The following is a 16,172-nucleotide window of genomic DNA, read 5'->3' on the forward strand; positions in this document are numbered from 1 at the left end:
AGTTATACTGTTTTAAGCACAAATATTTATTAAAATGTGTTTTCATATCTGAATATAATGATTCAAGTTAACATCAGTGTAATAATTTAAGCGAAAGGAGAATAATTACAGTGTCTACTGGGATTTTGCTCTATCTAGGGAATTTATGCGAAAGTGTTATTTCAAACGGATGCCTTATGATAACTTCCCAGTATGTAATAGTATGTTATTAGTACACTAAATTATTCATAAGAGGAAAATTTTAACATATTTAATACTTGCTCAATTACTTTCCATTATAAAAATGAATTGACACATATGCATCTTAGTTTACTGACTAATTAAAGGCATGAAACACTGACTAGTAAAATTAACAGGATATGATATAGAAAATTAGAAGAGTATAAGCACAATCACACAATTCTACTTCCAAAGTTTAAAAGGGAAGATATTAGGATTATAGAGTGATAATCGATTCTGTTTTTTTCCCCCCTTGAAACAACAAAAACTTAAAAGTTAAGATTTTATATTCTCACAAACTTCATACCTAACTATAAAAACAGATTAATGCTCACATTCTAGAATGAAAAAACCCAAGAGCTGAATTTTTAAATAGTATACTTAAAAAGGGAACAATTGAATTATTAAGTACCTTGCTCAAACACACTTCACCTGTCTAAGAAATTTTGAGACAATCAATCATTCAGGTTTGCAGAATACCAAATGCATTTTTCTAAATGTCACAAAAGGGCTGAGCAGAGTTTCTCCAAGGACACTCCAACTTTAGAATGTTAACCGTGGAGATAGATTAAGCTGTCTGTGAGAAAGGAGAACAGAAATATGCTACCTTAAGATGTTAAAGAGAAAGGTCAATATAAAGTCTGACGAATGTTGAAAATGTAACACAGAACAAAAAAAGAATATACTGTATAAAGAAATGATAAGAAAATTCATGTATATTAACAATTTAAAATCTCTTTGAAAAGGAACTATTTGATTATTCTTTATGTTCTTTATCAAAATAATAACTAATTTTTTGTAAAAGAGTACTAGTATAGTTTTGCTTTATTTAAAAAAATTCTTTAAGCTAGCTGGCTACATAACACATTATAAAATTTGAGCTAAATAATTTTAACCTTTCTTAACATCACTCTATTATAGTGTTAGTAAAAATTGAGATTATTTTTTTACAGTTTATTCTTTTAACTAATTTTATATGATAGAACAGCTGTACATTCAATCTTGAATATATAGGGGAATACATAGCCAATAGGAAAATAATTGTGAAAGCAAAATCAGCATGTGTTATGTTTTAAAGAGTGTTATAGAATGTTTAACAGCTTGCACTATTGAAAGTTAAAGTTTTATTCCTAAAGTAGGGACAATATAAAGCTAGCACTTCCAAGAACATTCAGAAGAAAGTTGCTAAGAACACAGTATTGATTTAATAACAAGCGATTGGTCTTAGGTGTATTACTCAGCACCATTACTTTCTCTGTTCAAACAACCAAAACTAAACAAATCAAATGCAATGCTATTTATTTTTTGTTGATTTTCACAGGTGATCCTTTGATGTTGAGTTTGTCCACAAAAACATTTGATCTTCTTCCACGTTCAATGGCTGGACTTTGATGCAGTTTCTCTCTGAGAAATATACATGTGAACATTAATACCATTTTTTAAATGGTCATTAAAAAAATCAATACAAACATGATACAGACCACTGTAATTTAAGGTGAGTTTTATCTTAAAGGTTCCTTAGTAGCTTTGAAAAACATATGGCAGACTATTTCACTTAACATTTAAGAAAGCAACAGCTGCTTTCCTGAGATAGATTTAAGTGTTTACCGTTGAACCATGCTGTCCAACATGGTAGCCACTAGCCACATCATTTACATTTAAATTAATTAAAATAAAATAAAATTTAAAAATTCAGTTCCTCAGCTGCATTGTTTACATTTCAAGTGTGATTCAATAGCCACATGGGGCTACTGGCTACCATATTGGACAGTACAGATGCATAACATTTTCGTCATTGCAAAAAACCATTTCAGAAAGTTCTATTGGACAGTGCTGGTTTACAGAAAATGCCACTGATAGGCTATAAATTTATAGATCATCTATAAAGAGCATGCTTTTCTCTAACTGGGACCTGGATTTCATAGTCAAACTTAGCACTGTTAGGTTTTTATCAATAAACTTTTCAAAGTGACACAAATATTATCTAAAATTAATATGAGAGCAAGTTTTCTAAAGAAAACATTAGGGCTCTAAATTCCTAAACAAGTATTTTAAAATAAAAGATGCTAGCACATGAAATTCTGCACAAGTCTTCTAATTTACTTGGTACCCACTTGTCGACCGCTGGTTCTGGGAAGGCTTCCACCTTCTGCAGCAATTCTCCACTCTCTTAGAGCCTAGAACAGATTTCTGTTTTAAGGCCTGCTGAGCCCTCTCTCTCTCTCTCTCGAGTCTAATTTTCAGTAGGAATTAGGTAGTGTTTTCAATTTTTCCCCCAGAGTATCAAATAAAATTGTAACTCTAGAATATATACTAAATGTGTCAAAATCTCTATAATCTCTATAAAAGTGTGGTTTTAGCACGTTCATATTTTGCAGCTATTCCAAACGGTAATTCCAAAGGAGGCTAAAGTTTTTGCAAAACTCTTCCAAAATATTTGATATCTAATACAGATACTGTTACATATTATACAAGGGTCTAAAAATCTTTTTACCATTAAATGCTCAATTTTGACTTGTTAGGGAAGTTTTGTTCAGCCTTTTAGCTACAGTTCCTCTCCCCTTACCATATCCCTAAACACCAATATCTTTACCTGGTACGAAATGTATGACTCCTACTCTATCCAGATGAAAATCTGTTTCACAAGAATAACTGCATTATAGTATATTGCTTTACCTTAGGAGGATTTTAGCCCCATTGTCTAAAGCATAATTTGCTAGTGAGGTACTAGTCATATAATCCTAAAATATTGGTTTTCAGATACAAATTTAAATTTGTGTTGGAATACTTGGAAATAATATAAAGTTATTACATTTTTTTTTAAATTTTATTTATTTATTTATTTATGGCTGTGTTGGGTCTTCGTTTCTGTGCGAGGGCTTTCTCTAGTTGTGGCAAGCGGGGGCCACTCTTCATCGCGGTGCGCGGGCCTCTCACTATCGCGGCCTCTCTTGTTGCGGAGCACAGGCTCCAGACGCGCAGGCTCAGTAATTGTGGCTCACAGGCCCATTTGCTCCGCGACATGTGGGATCTTCCCAGACCAGGGCTCGAACCCGTGTCCCCTGCATTGGCAGGCAGATTCTCAACCACTGCGCCACCAGGGAAGCCCCAGTTATTACATCTTTCACAAAAGATATTATTGATACAAACAACTTGGATGTTAATCAAAACTTCCTGATAACAGAGGTAAAATTACATAACTTCTCTTCTAATTTGTCTTTAAAAAACACTGTTTAGTTTAGAAATAACTTTTACCTTCTTTTAAGTTCTCGGGATCCTGAATCCTCATGACCAATGCTTCGCATCTTAGAGTTTTCTAGATTGTGCCATTGTCCCCTGGGTTGGTACTTCAGAACCTCATTTTGCCACTCATCATCAAAAGCATGAGCATCACCTACATCAAATATCAAAATAAAGGGGTAAATATTAAGGTATCAGCTGTCAGTGATTGCCTTGCTCCCCACGCATTTCACTCTAGCCTGGTGTTTCCATCAGCCTAACCTTAAAGTAGAAGCAGGAAACTGCTTCACATAAAAAGGTCTTTGACTCAGAGTAATATTTCCTCTTCTCTCTGTTCCTCTCCTATTCCTGTTGATAATTTGGTTATTGATGATCTGGTTTTTCACACACCTGCCTGGGTATCATATTACTTATCCAATGGACCCCATGACCCAGCGACACTAACAGGCTTTCTTCCTGGGTCATCTCATGGTGATCCTGCTCCTCCTCTCACTGGGAGGACACTCCTCCTGTGCCTAGCGCTTCCTGCCCTCAGTTTGGCCTCACGAGCTTCTTTTTCAATTTCCTGAGACAGGTTACTCATCTGACAATTCATGTTGTTAGGAAGTAGGTAATCTAAATTCCATAATAACAATAAGTAAATGATAATACTTGTTCTTTCAGATTGCCTTTATAATAATGTGTTACTTTACTAAAATTTTCTTCAGTATGTTCATTATTGTGAACTACTCTGTATATATTTAAATATGACCAAATTACAAAGGTTAAAATTAAAGAGGGGTTAAGATGTTGTGGCTTCCATCTCATTGCATAAGAATAATTTTATCCAGCTCCAACCTTAAGAGAACTTCTTTTTTTTAAATCATATAATTTAAACCCTTTACTATGATAAAACATTTTTATTCAAAATACTTTCTAAAAACAGGAAATGAATACAGCTTAAAAACTATAATGAAAAAAGTTAGGAAGTCTTAAATGAGTTGAAGAATGAATATAAAATCTAAGAAATGGAAAGGTTTGCTTGATATATATGTGATTTATTATCTAACAACACCAGAAATTTATATCTTATCTATACAAAAGCCTAAGTGCCCAACAATACAGAATAGTTGAAATAAATTATGGCCAATTCATGATAAAACTTTTAGGTAACCAACTAGGATGTTTCTGAAAAGTAACACCATAGGTGACTGTTCACAATTATAGTGGGGAATTAAAATAAGCACAATATAAACTATATAGATAGTAAAATACAAATTTTGAAAAACAGTATGTGTGATTGTATGTTTATATATATCAATACATAAAACTATTAGGAAGAAATACACTAAAACATTAATAGTAGTTATTTTGGGTTGGAGTTATGAATAATTTTAATTTTCTTTATACTTTTTTATACTTTTCGAATGTACTTCTTTGATATCAGAAATAAATAAAAACTCGATTTCCTACTGACAGTCTTTCTAAAAAACAATTCAAAAGATTCCATTTTCCAAGTATAAAACAAAAAAATAAATGATACTCAACATTAACAAAAATCACTATAAAAAACAGATCTACAATGAAACACTGAAACCACAATTTTATTACTATTTTGATAACGTATTCTCTACATTTACAATTCATAAACTGTCTGAAACAACATCATATAAAATGTTTCTATAAAAAATATTCACCAAGTTCTACTGGTACAGCTGCTATTTTAACTTTGAGAGGAAGAATGCTATTTTCTCTGATAACTTACTTTCATTCATATTGATGAACTCTTGATTGACCTCTTCATCTCCAGTCTTCTTGTTCTTTGACTTTTTAATGACATGAGCTCGGTCACGGAGGTGATGACCAACAGCCATTTTTTCTAGTCCACTCTCAGAATCTCTCAGTGCTCTCCTAGTTTCCTTTACCTGTGAAAATGATGAAAATAAAAATTAGTTATTATTTAAATAAATATAGACTATAAACTCCTCAGAACCTGTTTACCTATAGAGGTAAGAATATAAATCTACTGCTCTAAAACTAATGGGTACTCAGTTCCACTACCAACTTATAGTAAAATTATGGTAATAGTTCTCTGATATTTCCTGAACTGCTTACAATTAAAATATCTAGGACAAATAGAACCAATATAATTATTAAAACAAAGAATAACTTAATTATATTAAACTTAGTGCCTTCAACACTGTCCTTGACAATTAATAGATGGGAGTACATACTAGCATTCCTACAAGAAAGGGCAACTAACTATTCTGCACTCATGAAATGACTTACATATTCTATTTTCATTTAAGTCACCCGTTAGACAGGCAAACCCAAATTTTCTTTACTATAAGTACTAACAAGGAAGTGGAGAAATGGGAACTCATACCAAAGTCTGTGGGAGCTAATTGTCTCAATCACTGTGTGATAATAACTTGGTGATTTCTAGGTAAGGATGAAGACACAGGTCTCCTCCAATCCAACAATAGCATTCCTAGCCCTTTTGCACGAGGAGACAGGTATAAAGATGAATAGGTGAAAAATTATAAACACCTAAATATCTATCAATAGAAAAATAGATTAAAAAACTGTGGTATAGTCATATTTTAGACATTTATATAGAAGTTAAAATAAAGAAACCAGAGCTACACATATCAACTTGAATAAATCTCAGAAGCAATTACTGAGCAAAGTCAAGCTGCAGAGGACACATGCAGTATGAAACCATTTATACAAAGTTTAGAAACCTGTAAAATAATTCACTGTATTGTATATGAAGCATACATAAGTAATAAAATTATAAAAGCATCCATGAAAATGATAAATTCCAGGTACAGGCATACCTTAGAGATACTGCGGGATCTGTTCTGGACCACCGCAATGAAGGGAATATTGCAATAAAGTGAGTCACATGATTTTTTTGGTTTCTCAGTACATATAAAAGTTATGTTTATCCTATACTGTAGTTATTAAGTGTGCAGTAGCATTATGTTTAAAAAAGCAATGTACATACCTTAATTTAAAAACACTGTATTGCTAAAAATTGCTATCTCTCATCTGACAACACAGGGTTGCCACAAACCTTTAGTTTGTTAAAAACACAATTTATCTGTGAAGTGCAATAAAGTGAAGCCCAATAAAACGAGGTATGCCTGTATAAGAAAATGGTTGTCTTTGGGGGACAGAGAAAGGGAAAAGGAGGAGGAGGGAGGAGTATATTGGAAGCTTTAACTGAATCTGTAACATCTTTGCTTAAAAAGAAAGCAAAACAAGAGACAACTTAAAGTAAATAGAGAAAAGTATTAATGATTTGACTAAACTGGATTGAAGGAGTATGGGGTACTTATATTATTCTCTATATCCTTTCTGTATACTTGAAATATTTTATGAGTTAAAAAATTCATACTTCAAATAGAAACTAAAAGTAGACATTTATTTCATGAAACAAAGACTTCTTATAGTGTCTACTTACTTTGTCAACATGTAAAGCTAATAAACATCCATAGATATTAACATGAAAAAAGGCACCTGGGGCAGGGATGGAGGTAGGTGGGGGAGACAAAGAATGCCTTAAAATAAATAAATAAATAGTTAGTTTTATTGCTTTTCACACTGACCTGTGTTTTCTCCCCCCATCCCTTCCCCCGACCAGTACAAGGTCAAATTTTAATAGTTAAAATTTGATATAGGTGATCTATGATTCCACAACTTTATAAAGTTCCAAGAAAATACTTACTCCTCCTGGAGCCCTGCGGGTTTGAGTTGAGGCCTGGAAAACCTTTGGTGGTTCATCTCCTACTTTGGAATAAGTCATAACTGAGGAAGAACTAAACGAATGTCCATTTGGATCCGTTGAAAGGTGACCCTAGAGGTAAATATAAATTGTAAATCCAGTGAGTTCAGTCAAATACGAAGAACTAATGTCAGAGGATTCAAATAAAGTAACAACACTAGCTAGAAGTTCTACTAAAGATAGTATATACGATCAGTATGATGTCCAAATGGTACCCCCATGAAGGCCCTAACTTCCTTGCATTTTAGATACCAATTCACACTCTCCTTATACGGAATAATAAATAACAAGTGATTCATTTAGAAATCCTAACTTCCTTGCATTTTAGATACCAATTCACACTCTCCTTATAAGGAATAATAAATAACAAGTGATTCATTTAGAAATCCTCAAATCTTTGAGGTCAAAGACTTGTGGCTTAAATTTATAGATGCCATGCCCTGAAGCATGTAATACTTTTACAGTCAGTGGTTGACTTTTGTGTGCAATTTTGCCAATGTTGAGCCAATTAGCCATATGCCAAGAAGTTTTATACCTTCTGTGGGTACCAACTGCTACGTTTCTAAAATCATTAATAATGTCCTAGATTTGGACATTCTGAAATGATCCTTAGATTTCAAACTGGATGACTAAAATAATATGGGTGGTCTTCATACTGAATCAAGTTATTTTGATTAATATCACGAGTAGAAAAGTAAGAGTATTAGTACTAGTTTATAAGTGTTTGGACTATATTAATCTAATCCAGTGCCTAAACATCATTCCTGAAATTTCTATTTTCAGAGTTATTTTTGAACGCTAAAACTTAATTTCTTAGATGCCACAAATCTTTTTAAGTAGACAAGTTATACATAATAAAAAAATCTAAATTCATATAAAACATTCATTTACAATAGTCATCTTCAGCAGAATAAATGTTTTTGAGGTTGAATTTTTTCATTTTGAAAGTTTAATTAACGCTGTTTTTCAAACTTGCAGCTTCTGAAATCATTTTGGTAGGTTGTGACCGGGATTTTTAAAATATGAAGTAAAATAGAAAATATCAGCACACGCTGTAAACAGTATGATTATTTTCTCATGAAACTTTTATTTCAGGTGTAAAATATATACGGTACACAAGTACTGTCATGATGTAAGATATATTTTTCAATCACTGTGGACAATGGTTAGAAAAAGGTTGAAAGCCACTATAATAATAGAGTACCGATAACTGAAAATAACATTCTCAACAATCTTTTAGTACTTACAAAGTTTCTTTGTAATTCCTGCATACTGTTTCGCATATTTAACATCATTCGGTCCATTGCCTGAAAAGGGTTGACATCTGTACGCTACAGGATATTAGGAAGTATGTCATTAACTATAAGCACAACACAAAAGAAGCAAATCAACATTCCCAAAACAGCTGAAATTTTTTTTTTTGATTTTTGCTGTGGGGTCTCATGCAGTGATGGACCAGGCAAAGATAATTTAAGGACTATATAATGAAAGTGATTTGTTAAAGAAGAATTTGAAGCATACACAAAATCCTAAACAGCCAACATACAAATGGTTAGGGAGTTGTAACACTATAAATACATGCATACATACATGTGTATATATCCACACATATATACATGCAAGAACATATAAATACACACACACATAAAATTCAACTTGCTCATAACATAATTTGGTTAATATTTAAATACTGAGTGGTGTATCCTTGGCTGTGGGACAGCTCTAGCATAGACTAGTCTTCCAATTTTTCCTTCTTCCTTCTGGATATCCTACCAGGCAAATAAATAAAACCCGAGTATAAGATGACAGTGTTCCTTCCAGCAGTTCCACATGGATGATAGAAGCTGCCTCTGGAGTAATCAGCCCTCCTTTCCATCAGACTTGGACCCAAGTGATATAGGTTGATTCACTCCACTAACAGTCCTTGGATTTGCTGCCTACCACTGCCGGCTCAGTAGGGCATACCCTTGAAGCATGAGGTATGCTCCTTTATTTATTTATTTATTTATTTATTTAAATAGATCTTTATTGATGTGTAATTGTTTCACAATACTGTGTTAGTTTCTGCTGCACAACAAAGCGAATCAGCCACATGCATACATATATCCCCATACCCTTCTCTCTCGATCCTCCCTCCCACCCTCCCTATCCCACCCCTCTAGGTCATTGCGAAGCACTGAGCTGATCTCCCTGTGCTATGCTGCTGCTTCCCACTAGCTATCTATTTTACATTTGGTAGTGTACAAATGTCGATGCTACTCTCACTTCGCTCCAGCTTCCCCCTCCCACCTCGTGTCCTCAAGTCCACTCTCTATGTCTACGTCTTTAGTCCTGCCCTGCCACTAGGTTCATCAGTACTATTTTTTTTTGTTCTAGATTCCATATATATGTGTTAGCATATGGTATTTGTTTTTCTCTTTCTGACTTACTTCACTCCGTATGACAGACTCTAGGTCCATCCACCTCACTACAAGTAACTCAATTTCGTTTCTTTTTATGGCTGAGTAATATTCCATTGTATATATGTGCCATATCTTCTTTATCCATTCATCTGTCGATGGACACTTAGGTTGCTTCCATGTCCTGGCTATTGTAAATAGTACTGCAATGAACATTGTGGTACATGTCTCTTTTTGAATTATGGTTTTCTCAGGGTATATGCCCCGTGGTGGGATTGCTGGGTCGTATGGTAGTTCTATTTTTAGTTTTTTAAGGAACCTCCATGCTGTTCTCCATAGTGGTTGTATCAATTTACATTCCAACCAACAGTGCAGGAGGGTTCCCTTTTCACCACACCCTTTCCAGCATTTATTGTTTCTAGATTTTTTGATAATGGCTATTCTGATCAGTGTGAGGTGATACCTCATTGCAGTTTTGATTTGCATTTCTCTAATAATTAGGTGATGTTGAGCACATTTTCATGTGCCTCTTGGCCATCTGTATGTCTTCTTTGGTGAAATGTCTATTTAGGTCTTCCACCCATTTTTTAATTGGATTGTTTGTTTTTTGATATGGAGTTCCATGAGCTGTTTGTATATTTTGGAGATTAATCCTTTGTCCGTTGTTTCATTTCCAAATATTTTCTCCCATTCTGAGAACTGTCTTTCCGTCTTGTTTATGGTTTCCTTCGCTGTGCAAAAGCTTTTAAGTTTAATTAGGTACCATTTGTTTATTTTTGTTTTTATTTTCATTACTCTAGGAGGTGGGTCAGAAAAGATCTTGCTGTGGTTTATGTCAAACCACATATATGGTTTGAGTTTTCCTATGTTTTCCTCTAAGAGTTTTATAGTGTCTGGTCTTACATTTAGGTCTTTAACCCATTTGAAGTTTATTTTTGTGTATGGTGTTAGGGAGTGTTCTAATTTCATTCTTTTACATGTAGCTGTCCAGCTTTCCCAGCACCACTTATTGAAGAGGCTGTCTTTTCTCCATTGTATGTTCTTGCCTTCTTTGTCATAAATTAGGTGACCATATGTGCGTGGGTTTACCTCTGGGCTTTCTATCCTGTACCATTGATCTATATTTCTGTTTTTGTGCCAGTACCATACTGTCTTGATTCCTGTAGCTTTGTACTATAGTTTGAAGCTGGGGAACCTGATTCCTCCAGAGGTATGCTCCTTTAGAAGAACAGTTAAGAATTCCTCCAGAAAGTAGTTTCTTAGCCAGGAGTGATTTTGATCCCATTGGGACATTTGGCAATAATTATACTCATTTTTGTTTGTCACAGCCGGGGAGGGTATATGACCCTAGTGGGTAGAGGCAAGGGATTCTGCTAAACATCCTACAAAGCATAGGACAGCTCCCCAGAACAAGAATTATCCAGCCCAGGGCTTCCCTGGTGGTGCAGTCGTTGAGAATCTGCCTGCCAATGCAGGGGACACGGGTTCGAGCCCTGGTCTGGGAAGATCCCACATGCCACGGAGCAACTGGGCCCGTGAGCCACAACTACTGAGCCTGCGCGTCTGGAGCCTGTGCTCCACAACAAGAGAGGCCGCGATAGTGAGAGGCCCGCGCACTGCGATGAAGAGTGGCCCCCGCTCGCTGCAACTAGAGAAAGCCCTCGCACAGAAACGAAGACCCAACACAGCCAAAAATAATAAATAAATAAATAAATAAATTTATTAAAAAAAAAAAAAAGAATTATCCAGACCAACATGAAAGTAGTGGTGTCAAGGCTGCAAAACTCTGCTCTTGAAAGATCTGCTATTGATTTTAGGTTTTATCACTGGAACAATCACCAGGAATCAAAAAGTGAAGCACATATTCTAGTGTGTCACCCAAAGCATCATCTACTATTATAAGGAGTGTTTAGTTCAAGGAACTCCCCTGCTCAAGCAGGAGGAGTGTTTTGAACCCTGTAAGGCACTGTTATTCAATGCTGGTATTTCAGCCCTTCTGGATATTCTTTAGCTTTGTGCCAAGCTGGGACTCAGTAAAGAATTATCAAAGGTCTGTTTATATCTCTGCCTTCTACTGGGTTTTTATTGCTAGTTACAATAGGAAATAGACGAAAAAAAGCAAATTCCTTTTTAGAACCTGCACTTAGCACAGTAGGGAAAAACAAAGACACATTTAGGAGATATTGATACGTCTTTAGGATGCAAAGGACTACAATAGAATTAATCTGCATTTCAGAGATTCAACACAATTCAGGAAATGTTGTGAATTTTTTGCTTCAACATTAGGTTACAAGGCTGTATAAGAGAGAACAATTCAAGAGAGATAGAAGGGCTGGCCTAAGGAAGGGGAGGAGGAGGAGAAAAAGATCAGATGTTTGGGGTATATTCTGTCTCTTCTCAATTCACTATCAAATCAGCCATCAAAAGATGTATCTGTACTTGCTATGGGGTGGCCCAACGCCTTGACAAAAAGTGGGGCTACAAATTAGAGCAGAGATTCCAGTGGGCTTTTGAGGCCTTCAGGAACTCTGTACGGCTGCTCTTCTCTGCCTAGAATGTTTTCTCCTGACTCTCAGTATAGTTTCTTCTAATCATTCAAGTATCACCTCCTTAAGAAGCCCATCTGTCTAAACTAATCTCTGCCTCACCTCCACCTGTCACTATATCATTACTGCATCTCCTTCAGAGTACTTTGAAGTACTTTGACGATCTGAAATTATTTTGTTGTTTATTGTCTGTCTTGCCACTCTGTAAAAATAATCTCTGTGAAGGCAAGGCTATCTTCTCTGTCTTACTCACTACTATATTCCCAATACTTTAAAAACAACTCCTGGCACATAGGAGGGCTCAATAAATATTTGCTGAATGAATGAACTAATTATCTCTAGCTCAGCTCAAACCCATATATCCAACTGTTTACCAGATAAATCCCACCTGGACAGCCCACAGATGCCTCAAATGCAAAACACCCAGAATTGAAATGACCTTTCTGAACACCCCTGCCCTCATATCTGCACTGCATCAATGCTCTGTTCCTAGCTCAGTGGCGTTCCCATCTACCTAATGCCTCATGCCACAAAAATAAGCATAATACTTTCCTTCTCCCTCTCTACTGATCCATCAACCCAATTAATCACCAAGTTCTATCCATTCACCTATTTAACTCTTTCTCAAAGGCGATTATTTCTCTTTATCACCACAGCTATTACCTGAGTAGAAGCTATCACTAGTGCTTCCCAGAATACTTGATCAGCCTCCTAGCCTCCCTGCCTCCACTGTGATCCCTTCTAATCTCTCTCCTCCCTGCAGGCACAATGATCTTTAAAAAATGAGAACCTGATTCTACTACTGTTTTGATGAAAATTCACCAATTGCTTCCCCTGCTCTTAAGATAATGCCCACAATCCTTACCAGGGCCAAAAGAAGTCCCCCTGGTTACCTCTCCATCCTCATCTATACACACTCTCCAACTCACATCCTAGGGCCAAATGACCCTAAACATCTTTGGGCTCCCTAGCCTCTAGGTTTTTGCACACGCTGTTTCCTCTGTGTTGAGCACTCTTCTTCTCCCCTCCCAGATTTTCCTGGCTAATTCCTATTAATCCTTAAGGTTCAGGAAGTGTTCTCTAGTTGACCTCCACTCCACCATCCCAAAACGTCTGGGCTACAGGCTTTTTTCTGCCTGTGCTCCCACAGCATGCTGAACTTCCTGGTCATTTTTACTGATAACTCTGTGCTATAGCTGTTTTTTTTTTTTTTTCCTTCATCACTTGTCCCACTAAAAACTCTGGTCAGGAAGGACAAATGTTATATGTCAAACTTTAAGGAGAGAAATGGCTGAAGTCTAGCACAAGAGAATAAAAAAACTTTTTCATGAGAGCATAGGTGCATCCATAGGAAATGTTCCAAGGTGATGCTATTCTCTGTTACTCCTCAGATTGCCTTTAAGTGTGTTAGAAACTAGAGCCACAGAAAACAGGACCAAAGGCCTGGAGAAACAGGGGTGGGAGAAAAGCTGGTTGCAGAGTAGCCATGCTTGAACTTGGGAAAGGAAAAGCATGAATGAATTGGCAATAGAGTCCTAGAGAAAGCAGCCAATCTGAGCTTTTCCAAATGTGCTTGTCTATCTACAGTTTGGTGGTTTTTCACCTTTTGAAAAGTCTTCATAAGCTTGGGGAAGTTTCCAACTTTTAAACACAACTGTGGGGATCCCTTTTGCAAATCAAGTGAATAGTCATCAACTAAAATGTACTATTTCTTTTGGAAGACTGATTTTATTATGTTGATATTACTTACTTCACAAAACACAGGCCTAAACACTCTAAGATAAATTTAACACATGAAACAAGTTTTCAGTAACAAATGCTAAAAAGCCATTATGAAAGTGAGATGGCATGCCAATTCAGTTTGCTTGAGTTAATGAAAAATAAATATTTGTCAGAAAATATTGCTCAAATGGTTTGTGTCTTATGATATGAACCATACTACCAAAACTGCCAAAAGGCACAAGAACACTCATCACCTAGAAAAAAAATCCAATTAATTTTGGTTATGATATTTATTATATAACAATCTCTGAAAAAGAGAGAAATGCACTGCATAATCACATAGTTCAGAGCTAACCAAATTACAGAACCTTTTAATCAAAAAGAACTCAACATATATTTTTAAAGTTATCTGCTTATTATTCATTGTAGAGCCTGACAGGATCCTGGCAGGCAAATAGAGAGACCATATATCACTTTTAAATAAGACTACTCTAGTATTTGTTAAAGGCAGTTGAAAGAGAAAGTATTTGCTATGGATTGAGACAAATATTTCTCAAAGGAAATGCAAATTCACACCAAAATTAACACAGAAGGTACAATGGTTAAGATTATATCATCTTTCCTTTGTTCAACTATTCCATATTTTTTAAAAATCAGTTAATCTTTCCTTTAACCCGTTAAAAATCAAAAGTATCTAAATTAATAACATTTCAAAAAATTAGTAGATATTTGGCCAAAATAGAGATATTTGGCCAAAAATTTAATGAATACCTCCTAAGAACTAATTTATGGAATAAGAAATATGGACTTCAGAAAGGATCACACATAGAGATTTAAAGATATTTGGAGTCTTCGATAGGAAAAAGAACATTAAGTATAATAGATGGAATAATCAAAATTAATAATTCACAAATTATATTCCTCAATAGGTACAGATGAAAATAAATTTTTAGACACGTATACAAATTAAAAATTTTCATTACTTGGAATTTTTAAATGTTGAAAATAAATTTTTAATTTCTTGGTAAAAGGTATATATAAAGTTTTACCATCATTCTGTGATAATTTTCTCCCTGTGTAAGTTATGTCAAAAAAACTAGAGAAAACTGTGTTTATATTCAATTTTATAAGTTATATCAGATGATATATACTTATACTGTATATGCAGAACAGTAATCTCCAAAGTGTATTGATGTACCAGTAAAATTTCTCTTTCTGTTTCTTTTTACTGAAAGGAAAAACAGATTTTACATTGACTCTGGCACCATCTCTCAATCTAATTGTCAAATGGTCACACGTCATATCTTGAATTATAAACTGCCTAATTAAATAAATTTACAGATTAAATTATAGTTTTAAACAAACCAATCCTCTCAAAATGGACAACTTTTTAAACTTAATGGCTTAAAAATATCCCAATAAGGAAATCATGAACTGAAGAAAATGCTAATAGTACAAACACAGGAAAACGGCAAAGCTGATGCTTCTACTTCTGTAGGTGTCTCTGTTTTCCCTCCTAATAGGGCTGATAAAGATGACAAACGTCAAGAAATGGGCCAAAAATAAAGAAAAAAGTTATCAAGCGTCTATTTGAAATATAAATTTTCATCCACTGTGCTTAAAAGCATCAGCATATGGCTCACTACTTAATCAAAATACTCATTTTAAAATTTATAACTTCATAAAAAGAGAAAAAAGAGTTCGTGTAAACTGTTAATAAAAGTTCAAATAGAACAGCCAGCATGCTCAAAAAGCCTACTACTGTTTTCTTCACTGTGCTCTTTTCAAACTAGGCAGCCATCTTTCATCTTCTGCAGTCAATTTCTAATTTCTGTTTCTACTTTCACATCTAGTTATAAGACACTGACTTAGAAAAGTCAAGTTAGGATAGAGGTCTTCTGTTGCTACTGTTGTTTGTTTTTGTTTTCTTTTAATTTATTTAGTTTTGCTATTACATAAGTCTTTCATACTGAGACATAAACATGTCAAATGTATCACACCCTAGGGGAAAAAAGGTGAGCCATATCTCACCAGTATAAATTATAATGTACCGGGAAAGAAAAAGTGTTTTGGCTAAAAGAGAAGCTGAATGTTCCTGGGAAAACTGGATGAAATTCCTATATTTAAAAATTCCTACTGCCCTTCAACTGCCCTAGGACAGTGCTCGGAACTCTTGGTTGGCAAAGAGTTTTCATAGCTTGAACAAGAAAAAACTCCACTGGTGTTAGCTTTCTAAGACAGTTGATACAATATAATGTAATTGAAGAAGAATGTATA

The 16,172-nt window shown here is 34.9% G+C and overlaps 1 protein-coding gene across 4 annotated transcripts in view; it reads right to left on the reverse strand.

Moving 5' to 3' along the window:
* Nucleotides 1–1,501: 1,501 nt before the first annotated feature.
* The window catches only part of MLF1 (myeloid leukemia factor 1), a 35,494-nt gene continuing 20,823 nt past the window's right edge, over nucleotides 1,502–16,172 (reverse strand). The window contains exons 3-7 of one of the 4 annotated variants that reach the window (XM_082394488.1): nucleotides 8,476–8,535; nucleotides 7,172–7,300; nucleotides 5,204–5,363; nucleotides 3,475–3,613; nucleotides 1,502–1,623 (exon numbers count right to left, since the gene is read on the reverse strand). In XM_082394488.1, the coding sequence (XP_082250614.1) occupies nucleotides 1,518–1,623; nucleotides 3,475–3,613; nucleotides 5,204–5,363; nucleotides 7,172–7,300; nucleotides 8,476–8,535 (594 nt within the window). In that variant the 3' untranslated portion in view covers nucleotides 1,502–1,517. Of the gene's footprint in view, nucleotides 1,624–3,474; nucleotides 3,614–5,203; nucleotides 5,364–7,171; nucleotides 7,301–8,475; nucleotides 8,560–16,172 lie in introns of all 4 variants that reach the window. The other 3 variants (XM_082394490.1, XM_082394487.1, XM_082394489.1) reach the window with 3 other exon arrangements.

This window comes from Balaenoptera borealis, assembly GCF_965194805.1.
Source record: "Balaenoptera borealis genome assembly, chromosome: 5".
Lineage (NCBI taxonomy): Eukaryota > Metazoa > Chordata > Mammalia > Artiodactyla > Balaenopteridae > Balaenoptera > Balaenoptera borealis.